Here is a 15,408-nt window from a genome sequence, read left to right as displayed (position 1 = left end):
CTGGGTGTGTAGACAGGTATAAATGTGGAGCTCAAATGCAGAATTGCTCAAAGCATTAAAAGTGATGTGAGATTAACAGCGGGTAAATTATGTAGACTATAGGTCCATGGCACTCCTTTGACATTTGTAAAGAAGGCCAAACAGAATCATGCTGCTACCAATGAAAATTGTTTAATTTTTCTCATCCAACTTCAAAGAATCAAAGGCTCAGGTGGTAGGTGAGTAGGTAAACTTCTTGCTATGCAGTCATGGAGACCTGAATTTGATCTTCAGCACTAACATAGAAAGTTAGGTGTTGTAGCATGCATTTGCAACCCCACTCTTGGCGATGCTGAGATTAGCAGATCACTGCACAGTGCTGGCCAGCTTTGGGGCATTCCAGGCCAGTGAGTGAACCAGTCTAAAACATAAGGTGGAAAAATCCTCAGGACATGCACATGAGAGTTTGAACTCAGAACTACACACATGTATAAAAATACACTCACAAAATAACAATAAGAAAAAAAAAACCCATAAAGATGAAAAACTTTAAATAAGGAAATAAAAATCTCTCCTTATGATACTCCGTCTCTGTCTTCTCCTTACCTTATAGTGAAAGTCTGTTTTGTGTTTGCTCTTGCTTTTTCCCAGACCCAGATTAGCCCCAAAGAAGGGTGGCAAGTGTACAGCTCAGCGCAGGACCCCGATGGGCGATGCATTTGTACTGTGGTCGCTCCAGAACAAAACCTGTGTTCCAGAGATGCCAAAAGCAGGCAGCTCCGCCAGCTGCTGGAAAAGGTATGTACTTATGTTCTCTTGCATATTTTTATTGAAATCTATCTTTCCTTAGAAAGAAACAGTGGCTGATTAATAGCATCTGGTTTTTGCTCTCTTTTAATAAGAGCCTTCCCTGTTCTTTGAAATTCGTATCTCAAGTTTCTTGCTATATTATTCCATTTGGGGACTTTTTTTTAGCTTTCACAATCTTTCTTTCTTAAAAGGTTTTCTCTACCATATATCTTAATATATGACCCTTTTATTCTTTTATAGGATTAAGGAAGGAGAGAGAATTCCTCCAATACTGACATCAGCCTCGACTCTCAGCATCACACAAAGCTCTTTGCCCTCATACATTAGACTCTTATTAAAATCTTGCTAGGAAGTTAAAAAATAATGACATGAAATATGCAAGCTATCTGGACAGATAATGAATAATTCCAAGTGTTTATCATCATTCTCAAAATCATTCCTTTGAACATTAAGCTCCTCAGTCTCACTCAATGGCATTCTCTCCACAATTTAAGCTGGATCCATAACAATCAAATGCAGAATGCCCTTGATTTGTTCCCATTTACAGACAAAAGTCAGCTCATGAAAGGTTGTTTATATGTAGTTAGGAGGGAGAAAGGCAATGAATGGTGCTTTCAATGATCCCCATTCAGACTTGTCTGTGAAGGGTTCTGAATACAGTAGGACAGCTGGGGTGGTCTGAGTGATGCAAGGGGTGACAACACGTGTGAATTTTAAGTATCATTGGAATGAGAGATCAATTAGGTAGCACGTGTAGTCGAGGATACTTACATTCTCCTGCTCACTTTGTGCTGAATAATTTTTTTGTGATTATACACTCCAGACACTGAATAGGAAGTTTTTCACAGAAGATTAAGACAGCCAGGAGAATGAAAGAACCTAGCATACTAACATAAACAAGTGTTTACTACCTTAAAGCCAGCTTCTGCATTTTTTTTCCATCTGTCATAAGGTTTCCTTTGAAAATACTTTGATAATATGATTAAAAGCCATCTCTCTTGGCTTTATTGTACAGAGCTTAATCTGTTTCTGTTGGTACATTTGTTTAATTATTTTATTGGGTTCTTATACCTCTAACTCCCTTCTAACCCTTACCCCATCCTAATTTCTTCCAAAACCCCAATGCGAGGTAGGGGAGAAAGAAGGTTAAAGTTGAAAGAGGACTTATACCTCTCTAGGTGATTGATTGATAAGGGTGATTGAGTTCCTTGGGGCAAGCTCAATCTTTGTCCCCAGAATATCCAGAAAGCCAACAAAGGCAACAGTAGGGGCACAGCAGGAAGGGGAAGTAGCAGCCGCCCAATCAGGACTGTCACATTTGTGTCCTCTCGAGTAAACTATCTTCAGCCCTAGGTAGAAATAAGACAATCAATTAACATTTATGAACAAACTGAAGCAGCTTTCATATCTCACATGTGAGCTTAAAACAAAAACAGAATTCACTTAACATAAGTGGATTTTTAAAGAAAGCAAACTTCTCCCTACACTTAGCTCCTTCCCCTGTCCTTGGAGCTGCCCCTTTCACAGATTGGCTCTCCTCCTCCTCCTCCTCCTCCTCCTCCTCCTCCTCCTCCTCCTCCTCCTCCTCCTCCTCCTCCTCCTCCTCCTCCTCCTCCTCCTCCTCTTCTTCTTCTTCTTCTTCTTCTTCTTCTTCTTCTTCTTCTTCTTCTTCTTCTTTATTTTTTATTTATTTTTTATTTTTATTTTTATTTTCATTTTTTTTGAGACAGGGTTTCTCTGTGTGGTCCTGGCTGTCCTGGAACTCACTCTGTAGACCAGGCTGGCCTTGAACTCAGAAATCCACCTGCCTCTGCCTCCCAAGTGCTGGGATTACAGTCATGTGCCACCATGCCTGGCTTGGCTCTCTCTTCTCAAGCTTTCTTTTATACTGAGATTCCATTCTTGCCCCCAACTATAACAGGTACTGTTTTTATTAAAATCAGTGGCTGTTAAAAATTACTACAGGTATGTTATGATTAATTTTGTGGTATTGATTTCTAATCTTGATTTTCTTTTTTATGGATAATTCAAATTTCATTGCTACCAGGGAAATTAATTTAGATAGAAAATGATTTAACCATTCAAATTCATTTTTATTTTGTAAAATTTTATCAGATTATTGACAGTCCTCAACAGTCTTTTTACTTCTACATAAAATACACTAAGAAAAATCTTCCTGATCATATAACTTCATATTATATTTTAGTATCTTTGAGTTGAGCATCACATAAACAAATCATATACATATTGTTTTCAAAAGTCACTTAAAATAATTCAATGAAAGATTAATTCTATAGGTCAAAGCAGAAATATCTATTAGAAATATAATGCGACTGTTGTTTTCATTATTACTGTTTTTATTTTATATTTTTAATTTACTCCATTCAATACTTACAGAAGACAAGGTTCAATTTCTAATTTACATAAAAGCAATCTGGTTCTTTCTGAATCTACATTTGTAAAGTTTTGAGGGTCCTTTATCTGATAAGTTATAGTGTTATATCAGGTAGCTTTTACATTGTTTTTTTTTTTTTTGTATATCATTCTCAATACCACTAGTGGTCTCCAACTTAATTAAAAGATGCTATCTCTTCTCGTACTTTATCAAATATGTATGGTACTGAATATTCAAAACAATGCAGCTAACTCAGTAGTTCTGTCTTAGTGCATAGGAAATAAATTGTTAGCCTAAAAACCTACTGGTTAGCTATAGAGTTTTTGTGTATTGCTATATGTATCCTTCATTGCCCAATATTTACAATAAAATATTGACAGTAAATATTGTCAATATTTTCACATGATCTTAGACTAAGATATGGGCAATATTTTCACCAATAAAATCAATTTAAGGACACTAAACATAATACTTCACCTTAAAGATTTCAAAATCATTTTAACATCAAACTTCCTTGTCAAGGAACTGCTGTTCTTTTTTTTAAATCAAAGTTAGCCAAACACATTGAAAAACAGGCTTTTTAATATAAACTGGTCAGAGTAATAGTTATACCTGAGAGTAAAAATGCACTTATTTGTGGCCATTCAGGAAGACCTCATGTATTTTGTTAGTAAAACAAACAAACTGTTTGAAAAATGCTTCAAAATATACGAAAAATGCTTTTATAAAGGTTATCAGCAATGAGAGACATTAATTTTGTTAAAAATTATTGATGACTGTTAGGTAGTTTCCATAGGTGTGTCTAATATCAAGGAATAACAAGTTACAAGAGGAAGAATTTATTTTGGTCTATGGTTTTAGAGGCTCATGGTCATTTTGCTCTTGTGTTCCTTGAATGTGATAAGGCAGTCAGTCATGAAAAAAGACTATGTGTTTGAGCGAACCAGCAGACAGGAAGCAGGGAGAGAGGATATTGAAATGATATAGGCATGAAACACCCCTTGATGACCTATACCTAGAAACTTAACTTCCTCCAGCTATGCCCACCTCTTAAGTTTCTAGACTCTCTCCAAATAGTGCTGTCATCTGAAAATCAAGCCTTTTATACATGAGCTAGTAGATGGCATCCAACATTCAAAACACAAAACATGAAAAGCCAGAATACAAACCTACTTCAGAGACAAACAGAGCATAAAGAAGAAACACGGGTCTCCTTCCAATAAGTCACATAATAGAGAGGTCAGTGTCTTTTATATATAGGAAATGTTTGCTCAAGGGAGTAGTCTCCATTAACAATAGGAAGCTCTTCCTAGGAAGAGCTGAAGGCACGTAACACCCAAATCCTGTTCATTTTGACACCTTTAGTGATATCTTATACCACAGATATAGTTCCCACAGTTATTCGAGGTTGTGCAATACAGATGGTCACAGCTATGTCTCATCAAAATTCTCTCAATACAATTTCCCATAACACAAATCAAGTTGAAAATTCAATTGGAAAGTCCAAGTAGAACGTAAAATAAGGGACGGTCTTTTAACTCAATTCTGAGTATTTCCTCTTGCCCATCATATTCTAATTGTGTGGAATATGATTAGGTCTAGAAAATTCTTAGGAGGATATCAACCATGCTAATGATGGGTATCTTTGCAGACTGCTACTTATTTAAATAGGAAGCCAGCTTCTTTAATGCAAATGCTTAACTCTAAATGAGGTTAGAAAATTGCTTTGAAAGTAATGCTTTTATACATGATGATGTTTCCATGAGCTCAATGTTGTCTCTAATTTTGTATTGGACTAGAAAATATGAAGCTTTCTGAATATAATAATTTCAAATTGAGAAATATTTGTAATCATATATTTCTGTGTGCAACAGTTATAGGGAGAGACAAAAAACTTTCCCTAAAATATTAGCATCCTAATTACCCATTATACTATTTGACAACTAAGATGATTTTACTCAGGAAATATTTATCAAGCACTTATTCTGTGTCTGGTTCTGTGTAAAAGATGGGAAGACACAGTCTGTGATGAGAACTGACCAAGGGCCTTTGCTGACATCCAAAAACATATTCCAAAATTACATTTTTTTTGAGACAGGGTTTCTCTGTATAGCCCTGGCTGTATTGGAACTCACTCAGACCAGGCTGGCCTCAAACTCAGAAATCTGCCTGCCTCCCAATGCTGGGATTAAAGGCCCAAAATTACTTTTATTATAAGCCAGACTATGACATGTTTGAAACAGACAGTATGGACATAGGGGAGGACTAAAGAACAAAACATCACAGGAAAAGGATGAAGAAAAGTTGACTTGTTTGACAAGAGGTAAAGAGCTCAGGCACCAGACTATACTAGCTTTTCTAAAAATGATAGTTCTGAGCAATGTGTCAACACGGTCTCTTTTGAGCTAACTGGTATGTGTGCTATTCTTCATAATTTTTCCTGATGGAAATGCCTATCTCTGAACAGATTATTTGTAGTACATGTGTAGTTTTTCAATGAAAGTAGCATTATACTAATTACAATATAATACATATTTATTTAATAATAAATGCAGGCAAACATTCACATATTAAAACAAAGAACTCTTTGCAATCTTATCACCTTTTTGGGCTGATTCTTTAGAATATTTACTAATGCAAACAAAAATATCATTTAATCAAAATGGCTTTATATATATACTATATACATACATACAGTTCTTTCCTCTCTGAGAAATCTAATAACAGCCTAATACATATTTTTCTAATTCTTTATGTGCATTTCTTTATTATTTTGCTTAATAGGTTATATTATCTTTTGCATGTGTGATTGTATTTTAATTTTGATAAAGGATTCAATTCTGTATCCATATTATATTTATCTCTTATAGGAAGCCTTCCCAGATTAATGGGATAACTCAAGCTTTAAAAGTCAGTTGTAGGAATCACTTGGAAATCTTGATAAATATGCATACTAATTGAGTGTCTTTCTGATGGTGCTGGGATTTGCACTATTGAGAAGCTTACAGGTGAAGATGAAGCTGTTGCTCTGAAGTACCAGGGTGGTAGACATCCATCTTTGTCTTTACAATAATTTATTCTTAGACTATTCTTCATTCAAAGGCTTCCATCTATTGCAGGCTTTCTCTTTGTTTGCAGGATTTTGCTACCACAAAAATTAGAGCAGCTTTCCTTTCATTTCTGCACTCTTTCTAGGTCACCCATTTCCTACTTCTAAACAGCCTGGGGCTCAATGAACCTGGATGAGTGCCATAGGCTTAACACATGTTTCTGCCTCTCTGTAAGGCACTTTATGTGGCTACCATTTCCCAAGTCCCTCAAACATATGCCATGGCACTTAGAAGGTGTGCCAACACTACCAGCACTTGTTCTGGTCAACTCAGTGTCATCCCTTAGAGTATTTTAGAATCATCATGATGTAAATGCATTGAAATCAACAGGAGTTCATATCAAGGCTCAAGAAACTTATCTGGAGAGAGTCCAGGTCCTTTGTTCTAGAACAAAGAATTGAACAAAGACACAGAGATGCAGCAGAGTTGGGCATAGTTTCAGATATATTTGTATATAGTTTGTTTACAAAGAGGAAGAGAGTGGAAAGGAGTAATTCAGTAGCTGAGCATTCCACTGAACAAAGGAGGCTGGCTTTTATCCTGGGCTTTTTGGAGGCATTTGGATTTTGGGTTCATTTGCAGCTGTATAGGATTTCTTACATGTGTTCTGCTACACTTAACTATGTAAAGTAATTCATTCATTGTCTGTGTTCTTAGCATCTTTAAAGTTCCACATCGGGAGGTATATTTGAATTATAACAATAGACCAGCTTCAGACACTCTGAGTATGCTCTGCACCACTGGGATGATGATTTGAGGGGTGGGGATTGAGGGAGATCAGCCTTCCTGTCTACCAGTTTTTTTTTCACATACATTGCTAATCCTTCATGAAGTCTCCACCTCATTCTCTTCCTTATTCTTGTGCCTCAAAATGATTGAACTCTGTTATAGTACTGTTGTTGTCAGTACTATACACTGTTGCTAAGTACCCCTGGCAGAAGTTACAAACAGCTTTTACAGAACATTTTATGTCAACATACATTACTTGGGTATTATTACCTTATGAAGCCTTGGGATAAAACTAATTTTAATTTTTTTATAATCTACTAGTTTTTTGCTTATGTGACCATATTTGAAAATGATATATGACCAATTGTTATGACATGTGTAGGTATAATTTTCTTTGGTAGGAATTTTTGAATGATTATTGTAAGTAATCTTGTTGAAAATGAGACAACAGACATGCATTTGCCAATTTGGTACTTCTGTTCTTCTTGTTAGTGACATTTTGATACTTTAGTAGCAATTTCAAGTATCCGTACAATGAGAATAATGCGCCACCATTAACTTTTTTTTAACAGGTACAGAATATGTCCCAGTCTATAGAAGTCTTAAACTTGAGAACTCAGAGAGATTTTCAATATGTCTTAAAAATGGAAACCCAAATGAAAGGACTGAAGGCCAAGTTTCGGCAGATTGAAGATGATCGGAAGACGCTAATGACCAAGCATTTTCAAGTAGGTGTGAATCCTGAAATCTTGGCAGTCCAGCATAATATACAGGTAGCATGTTACTCAGCTGGAAATAACTATTCCTGGGCCCATGTACACAGGTAAAGACTCACTGTAAATATGACTGTCTTGTCACTAAGAAGTGACCATTAACAAGCAGCCAGGAACACAGAGAAGACTATTAATTTTTTTTTAAAGTTGCTGCCCATCAGAAACATGTGGAGTTTCTGGATAGAATTACAGGTACTCTATTATTTAAGATAAGGGGGAATCACCAGGAAAATTAATAATTATATCATTAAAGTTTTTCTAATAAATTTATGCTACTGTGGACATGTAAATTATTAAAGGAAGCAAAATTACCATTGATGACAGGATCTTTAAAAGGATAGTTTTCAAAGATTATATGTGAGATCTTTTAAAAAAGATTTTAGTTAGTTGAATGCCAATTATCTAGAAACTAGAAATGAGAAAAAATGTGATGAACATGCTGGGCAGACTTTATTAATGATATATAATAGAGTCATTTATTTAAAAAGCTTCTTAGTCTGATAATGTCACTTGAGCCTCTATTAAAAAGTATCGCTTTGTCATAAAAAGCATAGCACTGAGTTTTCAACAACTTTAAGGTTGTCCATAGATACTATCTCTTGTCCCTCTATTAATCAGACTATTATATTCAATCCCAGAGTAAAGGAAGTAGGTTGAGTTCAGGTTTGGGCATCCTGGAAAAAATGTAGGGAGTTGGTCAGAGACAAACAGGATCTTTGAAAGGCACATTATAATGAGGAAGGAATCGTCATGGTTTAGAATTTTCTCTGTGACCTCTGGGATATCAGAGCATGCCCCGGCCCGTGGGGGTTTACGACAGGGGACCCTAGAAGAGAAGGGCAGAGAAATAGAGACAGGAGACACAAAGAATGAGGTCAAGACAAATTAACTGCTCAAGACCCCATAATCTGTATTTTCTTAGGGAACTTATACAGGCAGGGGAAGAAGTGAGCAAGTGGGATCCTTCACGTAGCCCAGGCATTCAGCCAAGGTGAATCTCTGGCAGCTGCAAGACGTTTTCTTCTTCTGGGAGGGCACAGTGACCACTCGATTTCTCTAAGGTCTGTAGCTGAGGTGAAGTCAAAACCCAAGCCTATCTTTGATAAGCTCTAAACAAAAAGTAAAGTCAGTTTGGCTCCTGGCAAGAGCAGAGGTATAAATGACAGACATCAATACATGTCAAGTTTCAAAGGAAGAAACAGGACAGAAAAGTTGAGGATGGAGAGAAGAAGGTTTATGGGACATATGGGGAGGGGGGATCTGGGAAAGGGGAAATCATTTGGAATGTAAACAAAGAATATAGAAAATAAAAATATTAAAAAAAATTGAGGATAGTGACAAGAGAGAAAGTGGGGGTGACAAGCCATGGAATCTGAGCTGAAGAGAGATTTAAAAGAAACAGAAGTCTTTGCAAAAGAGAAAGAGAAAAGAATGGGTTAAGCAAGAAGGCACAATATACTTGAAAATTATAGAAAATAGAAGTGTGAGCTGGATTAACAGAAACAAATTTAGGAAAATGATAAAAAGGGTGAAGTTCTAGGCAGGTATCGATACAAACCAGAATTCATTGATATCGTACATACACTCTGTGAGACAGGGCCAGGACCTTCCTAGAAAAATGAAGTGCAAGCTCTTCCCATGAAAAGCAACTAAGAGGGAAATGGACTGGGCTCAAAGGAAGCAGCAGCAGTGTTTAAGAGTACAATGGGAGATTCACTTGTCCATTGATGATGTGCTGAAGAATTAGGTGATTTGACAGTATCCAGGAAAACCATGTTGCATGTGGCTTTCTCTTCTGACATACGAAATTTCAGAAGATTTAGAAATAGAAGAGAATTTTAATGATCAGAATTAGGATATAAATGTTAAAGCAACAGTGTGAATTTGAAGCTGTGTCATTATCAAGGGAGAAGGTTGTGAATACTAAGTGGAGGAGAGAAACACTCCCCGAAAGGACAGCAACCAAAGAGCAGGAGCCCATACTGTAATCAGGAGACAAAGTAGTGATGACTTGGTAGAATGAAGGGATGCATGTAAACTTCCCTGGGTCAGAAGGACTGGGGATGCATCTGTAGGAAAAAAAAAGAAAAAGGAGAGAAATGCAAAACATTTTTTTTTTTTTTTTTTTTTTTTTTTTTTTTTTTTTTTTTTAGTGTATAGCCCTAGTGTATACAGGACTTTTCCTAGTGAAAGCCATGGTATCAATTAAAAAAAAATGAATTTTCAGAAAATGTCACATGATTATGATTTTTATTTTTTCATAGTTCATATGATGATTTCAAAGATGTTTTGGAGGTTATAGTCAATTCTGCCAGGCACCAGCAACCTGTGGTGTGAGAGAGCACAGCAGACACCCTCAACTAGCTGGCATTCATACCATCCTTTATAGTGGACAAAGAGGAATGAATAAAAACATTGTTGAGCAACTCAATAGCACATATGAAGCCTTCCAACAGGCATGCTTGGACAGAAATTAGACAGTTAAGAGAACTACAGCAAAAGCAGTCAGTCATTACAAGAATTTAAAACAAGCCGGTTTCCAACTGCACCCAGAGCTGATCCTGTGCCACAGCACTCCATATCCAAAAACTACTGGGAGAGACCTGGTCTCCTAGAAGTGAGGACTTGCCTGTGAGTACAGGTAAGACCACCACTTCTGTTCTGAGGGACCCACCCAGAGACCTCAGGACATAGAAAACAAGGAGCAGCCTGGTACAGAATCCTTCAGGTTTCTGTCTGCACCCAGAGCTGATTCTGTGCCTCAGCACCCAGAGCTGATCCTGTGCCACAGTGCTCCATATCCAAATACCACTAGGAGAGAGCTGGTCTCCTAGGAGTGCTAACAAGCCTGTGAGCACAGCTGAGACCATCATTTCTGCGCAAATTCCTGACCCAAGAGGGACCCACCCAGAGCCTTCAGGACATAGGAACCAAGGAGCTGGGGACAGGATCCTTCCAGTTTCCATCTGCACCCTGGAGCTGACCCTGTGCCACAGCTCTCCATACCCAAATTCCTCCCTGAGAGACCTGGTTTCCCAGGAGTACTGATACTCAGGCTTGCAGGAGAGATAGTCCACACTCAGAGACAGCAAGACCAGCTAACACCAGAGATAACTAGATGTCAAGAGGCAAGGGCAAAAACACAAGCAACAGAAACCAAGGCTACTTGGAATCATCAGAAACCAATTTTCCTACCACAGTGAGCCGTGAATACCCCAACATACAAGAAAAGCAAGATTCTGAAATAAAATCACATATCATATGAATCATATGTAGAGAAAGGACTTAAAGAAGGACATAAATATCTCCCTTAAAGAAATACAGGAGAACACAGGCAAATAGCTAGAATCCCTTAAAGAGAAAAGACAAAAATTCTTTAAAGGTTACAGGAAAATACAACCAAACAGGTGAACAAAACATTCCAGGATCTAAAAATGGAAATAGAAGCAATAAAGAAATTACCCTGGATATAGAAAACCTAAGAAAGAGATCGAGAGTCAAAGATGCAAGCATCAACAACAGAATACAAGAGATAGAAGAGAGAAGCTCAGGTGCAGAAGATACCATAGAAAACATTGACACAAGTCAAAGAAAATGAAAAATGTGAAAAGCTCCAAACCCAAAACATCCAGGAAGTCCAAAACACAATGAGAAGAGCAAACCTAAGGATAATAGGCATAGAAGAGAGTGAAGATTTCCAACTTAAAGGTCCAGTAAATATCTTCAACAAAATTACAGAAGGAAACTTCCCTAACCTAAAGAAAGAGATGCACATAAACATACAAGACACCTACAGAACTCCAAGTAGATTGGACCAGAAAAAGAAATTCCTCCCGTCATATAAATGTCAGAACACCAAATGCACAAAACAAAGAAAATATTAAGAACAGTTAGGGGAAAGCATCAAGTAACATATAAGGGCAGACCTATCAGAATTACACAAGACTTCTCAAGAGAGATGGAAAAAAAAACCTAGAAGTTCCTGGGCAGATGTTATACAGACCCTAAGACTACAGCCCAGGCTACTTTACCCAGCAAAATTCTCAACTACCATAGATGAAGAAACCGAGATATTCCATGACAAAAACAAATTTACACAATATCTTTCCACACATTCAGCAGTACAAGGGATGATAGATGGAAAACGACAACACAAGGAGGGAAACTACAGCCTAGAAAAAAGCAAGAAGTTAATCTTCTTTCAAAAAACCCAAAAGAAGATAGCCACACAATCATAAAAATAACATCAAAAATAACAGGAAGCAACAGTCACTATCCCTTAATATCTCTTAACATTAATGGATGCAATTCTCCAATAAAAATACATAGACTAACAGACTGGATATATAAACAGGACCTAGCATTTTTCTGCATACAGGAAACCCGCCTCAGTGACAAAGACAGACACTACCTCAGAAAGAAAGGGCTAGAAAACAATTTTTCAAGCAAATGTTCCCAAGAAACAAGCTAGAGTAGCCATTCTAGTATCAAATAAAATCAACTTTCAACCAAAAGTTATCAAAAAGATAAGGAAAGACACTTCATGCTTATCAAAGGAAAAATACACCAAGACGAACTCTTAATCCTGAAAATCTATGCTTCAAATGCAAGGGCACCCACATTCATAAAAGAAACTTTACTAAAGTTCAAAGCACACATTACACCTCACACAATAAAAGTAGGAGAATTCAACATCCCACTGTTCATGGATTTTACATGTGTCTATAGAACATTTTATTCTAAAACAAAAGAATATACCTTTTTCTCAGCACTTCATGGTACTGTCTCCAAAACTGACCATATATCGGCCACAAAATGGGCCTCAACAGATATAAGAAGATTGAAATAATCCAATGAAACCTATCAGATACCATGGACTAAGGCTGGTCTTCAATTGCAACAAAAACAGCAGAAAGCCCGCATACACATGGAAGCTGAAAAACGCTCTACTTAATGATAACTTGGTCAAGGAATAAATAAAGAAAGACATTAAAGACTTTTTAGAATTTAATGAAAATGAAGGCACAATATACCCAAACTTATGGGACACAATGAAAGCAGTGCTAAGAGGAAAATTCATATCTCTGAGTGACTCCAAAAAGAAACTGGATAGAGCATACACTAGCAGCTTAGCACACCTGGAAGCACTAGAACAAAAAGAAGCAAATACACTCAAGAGGAGTAGATGGCAGGAAATCATCAAACTTAGGGCTGAAATCAAACAAGTAGAAACAACAACAAAAAAAAACTATACAAAGAATCAGGAAAACAAGGAGCTGGTTCTTTGAGAAAATAAACAAGATAGATGAACTCTTATCCAAACTAACTAAAGGGCACAGAGACAATATTCAAATTAACAAAAATCAGAAATGAAAAGGGAGAAACTGAGGAAATTCAAAAAATCATCAGATTCTACTACAAAAGCCTATACTCAACAAAAGTGGAAAATTGAGATGAAATGGACAATTTTCTAGACAGATAGCAGAAATCAAAGTTAAATCAGGATCAGATAAATGATCTAAACAACTCCATAACTGCTAAAGAAATAAAAGCAGTCATTAACAGTCTACCAACTAAAAAAAAAAAAAAAAAAAAAGTCCAAGACCAAAGGTGTCTTGTTCAGAATTCTAACAGACCTTCAAAGAAGACCTAATACCAATACCCTTCAAACTATTTCATAAAATAGAAACAAAGGTAACACTACTCAATTAATTCTATGAAGCCATAGTTTCACTGTGTATTCTCCCTTGGAGATGGAATGTTTACTGTCTAATCAGGAACCTGTCACAATTTCCTGTCATAGAGGACTTCATAAGAGACTTTTTTCTACTTCTATCATGTTTAATGTTCCAAATAGATTTCAAAAACAGGTTGGGGGCATATTAATTTTAACTTCATAGGATATCATGTATATTTAAGAGGCATTTAACTATTATAAATTATTTTGATGACTTAAAAGCTGTCAATACAGAGTTGTATAATTTAAAATAAAGTTTATTAATTTAATAAAAAAGAATTCAAAACAAAAAAACAAAAGCTGTTGGAAATGTCAAAGTCTAAATATCACTTATCAAAATAATAACCATTTTTCTAGGCGTACATATTCACAGCAGAGTTCTGAGCACTTTTATATATTAATTGGTTTAATTATCACACCTATCCAACAAGGCAAGCTCTGTTTTACTGTTCTTATCCTAATCAGATAAACATTCAGACTGACAACATATAGCTCCAAGCCTGTAGGTCTGAACTGATAAACTAGATCTTTGAGTTAAAATTAAAGTAATAGGGACTGGAGAGATGATGGAGTTGATAAATTATTGTTAGTACAAGCATAAGGACTTGATTTCTGATTCCCAGCATGCATGAAATGGTGACAGGATTTAAGGGAGGGCACACTGTTTCCTCAGCATTGGGGAAGTAAAAGCAGATAATCCCTGAAGCTTGTTAAGTAGATAATGTAGCCTAGTAGGTGAGCTCCTGGTAATATTGAGAGCCTATCTCAGGGGGATTAACTATAAGTTCAGGATGATTGAGGAAAATACCTGAAATCAACATCTGGTCTTCACAGTGGTGAGTACACACACACACACACATACACACACAGAGATGTACACACACAAACTCATACATAGTCACACACTTGCATATGTACACTTAATGCCACACACATTGGCACACACATGCATAAGCATACAAACTTGCACACACACATATATATGCACACCAACACATGTGCCAAAATTTCCACATTTATGAGCTCACTCCTCGACACCCAAATCACAGTAATAATTAGGTGTCCTAAACATGCTTATGAAACTCATTTTTCTCTGTTATAGCATGAATCACATTTTCTTCTAGATGCCGAGATAACATATGCTAGAAGTAGAACGTTCTAAAAAGAAGTTTAAGTTGAAAACTACTCTATAAAACAACTCTCAGCTGCTGCAAAATTTTCATTTCATGACAAACACTGTCAGCTTTTCTTTTTGTGATCTTTCAGGTGGAAAGCTCAGCTAGCCATCATACTGAGATCAACTGTTGATGGCAAGTACTCTGGTTATTGTCAGAGTTATACAGTTGAAAGTAAAATTCTAAAGGTATCAGCAAAGCCAGATTTATAGTATTATATTTTTAGTTTTATATATATGATACATACCAGGGTCCTCAAATACGTGTCCAAACCTTCAAAATTGATTGTCAAAATTCTAGTAATTTTTGAAAAAGTAAAAATACTTTGTAATTCATCAAAGAAAAGAAACTTCCAAATTTTGACATCAGATTGCTTCTTTGAATACACACATGCGGTAAAATGTGAAGTGTTCAGTTGTGGCCATTATTGTAATTTGCAGCAAATGGTATAAGCAGAACTCTAGTATGAAAATTCTAATGAAACAATTGTGTCTCCCTTTAGGGGGGCCGCAAGATGCTTAAACTAATAGGTTTATTTCAAGATGAGGCTAAAATGAGCAAACTCTGCAGTTCTACCTTTTGACTGCAAAAATTACTAATCTTTTTCATTACTGAAATTGTTTTAATCATCTCACTCAACTTGAACATACAGAGAAATTCAAAGATTTCCAGGTTTGAAGAGCATGTAGAAACCTTCCCA

General features: G+C 36.4%; 1 protein-coding gene across 3 annotated transcripts in view; it reads left to right on the top strand.

The window, feature by feature from the left end:
• The window catches only part of Olfm3 (olfactomedin 3), a 45,075-nt gene that overhangs the window by 7,519 nt on the left and 22,148 nt on the right, over window positions 1-15,408 (top strand). For 2 of the 3 annotated variants that reach the window (XM_052178517.1, XM_052178515.1), the window contains exons 2-3: window positions 631-777; window positions 7,596-7,751. In XM_052178517.1, the coding sequence (XP_052034477.1) occupies window positions 631-777; window positions 7,596-7,751 (303 nt within the window). The remainder of the gene's footprint in view (window positions 1-630; window positions 778-7,595; window positions 7,752-15,408) is intronic. The other variant, XM_052178516.1, reaches the window with a different exon arrangement.

Source organism: Apodemus sylvaticus, chromosome 4 (assembly GCF_947179515.1).
Source record: "Apodemus sylvaticus chromosome 4, mApoSyl1.1, whole genome shotgun sequence".
Classification (NCBI taxonomy): Eukaryota; Metazoa; Chordata; class Mammalia; order Rodentia; family Muridae; genus Apodemus; species Apodemus sylvaticus.
Note: the sequence above shows the minus strand (reverse complement) of the source record. Positions and strands in the feature narration are given on the sequence as shown.